Source organism: Bison bison, unplaced genomic scaffold, assembly GCF_000754665.1.
Source record: "Bison bison bison isolate TAMUID 2011002044 unplaced genomic scaffold, Bison_UMD1.0 scf7180017864334, whole genome shotgun sequence".
NCBI lineage: Eukaryota > Metazoa > Chordata > Mammalia > Artiodactyla > Bovidae > Bison > Bison bison.
Genome location: NW_011494906.1, coordinates 482,200 through 483,723, shown reverse-complemented (window position 1 = coordinate 483,723; position 1,524 = coordinate 482,200). Strand labels below are relative to the sequence as shown.

The 1,524-nt window shown below is 44.2% G+C and overlaps 1 protein-coding gene across 3 annotated transcripts in view; it reads right to left on the bottom strand.

The window, feature by feature from the left end:
• LOC104998657 (solute carrier family 22 member 10-like) overlaps window positions 1–1,524 on the bottom strand; it is a 36,906-nt gene that overhangs the window by 15,805 nt on the left and 19,577 nt on the right. For all 3 annotated transcript variants that reach the window (XM_010853955.1, XM_010853954.1, XM_010853956.1), the window contains exon 2: window positions 465–568. In XM_010853955.1, coding sequence (XP_010852257.1) covers window positions 465–568 — 104 coding nt within the window. The remainder of the gene's footprint in view (window positions 1–464; window positions 569–1,524) is intronic.

Below are 1,524 nucleotides of genomic sequence, written 5' to 3'. Positions count from 1 at the left end.
ATGACATGAGGACCAAGGTAGGAACCTGCAAGCATTTAGCTCACTGATCTGTGAGGGACACACAGACTTCATGGCAAAGGGCTACAACTCTGTTTCTTCAAACAGGCTGACCCACCTATCTTGAAAACACCTTCTCTTTTCTCATTGGTAACTCCTTCTCATCTTTATGAGGTCTCTCTAATTTTATGGTAACTTGCCTCTAAAAATTGTTCTGAAATGCCCCCTGCCCTTAATCTTATGGAAAGGTTATTTCTGTTTAAAACAGAGAGACCTGTGGCAACAAATCGCATTCATCACAATGAGTCTAATTCTGAATTTCCATCTATAGCTCCCTGGAAACCAAGGCAACCCACAGCAGCATAAATTGTATCCTTGAACTAAAGAAACATTTCCTTATGAAACAAGTAATCATAAACTGTGAACACACCACAGAGGAGGGGCAGCAGTGATGTGGAGATACTCGCCTGTCTGAGAGATGGCCATAGATGAGGCCCCCCACCAGTGTTCCAGCCATGACTAGGGATTGAATCAGCGGTTTCTGGGACTGTTGATCACATACGAGGTCCCACTGGAAGAGAAAGAAATCAGCACAGAGGAGCTTCACAGTATGTTACATCCTTAAATATTTGCTCAATCTAGTAGTCCTTTAATGAACTACTCTCTGGTTTCCTTTACAACCTTTACTTCTCCATGTCATTCTAGTCACAGTTTCAGTTCAGTTCATTTCAGTCGATCAGTCATGTCCGACTCTTTGCGACCCCATGAATTGCAGCACGCCAGGCCTCCCTGTCCATCACCAACTCCTGGAGTTCACCCAAACTCATGTCCATCGAGTTAGTGATGCCATCCAGCTGTCTCATCCTCTGTCATCCCCTTCTCCTCCTGCCCCCAATCCCTCCCAGCATCAGAGTTTTTTCCAATGAGTCAACTCTTCCCATGAGGTGGGCAAAGAATTGGAGTTTCAGCTTTAGCATCAGTCCTTCCAATGAACACCCAGGACTGATCTCCTTTAGAATGGACTGGTTGGATCTCCTTGAAGTCCAAGGGACTCTCAAGAGTCTTCTCCAACACCACAGTTCAAAAGCATCAATTCTTTGGTGCTCAGCTTTCTTCACAGTCCAAATCTCACATCCATACATGACCACTGGAAAAACCATAGCCTTGACTGGACGGACCTTTGTTGGCAAAGTAATGTCTCTGCTTTGGAATAGGCTATCTAGGTTGGTCATAACTTTCCTTCCAAGGAGTAAGCGTCTTTTAATTTCATGGCTGCAGTCACCATCTGCAGTGATTTGGGAGCCCCAAAAAATAAAGTCTGAAACTGTTTCCACTGTTTCCTCATCTATTTCCCATGAAGTGGTGGGACCAGATGCCATTATCTTTGTTTTCTGAATGTTGAGCCTTAAGCCAACATTTTCACTCTCCTCTTTCACTTTCATCAACAGGCTTTTTAGTTCCTCTTCACTTTCTGCCATAAGGGTGGTGTCATCTGCATATCTGAGGTTATTGATATTTCTCCCGGCA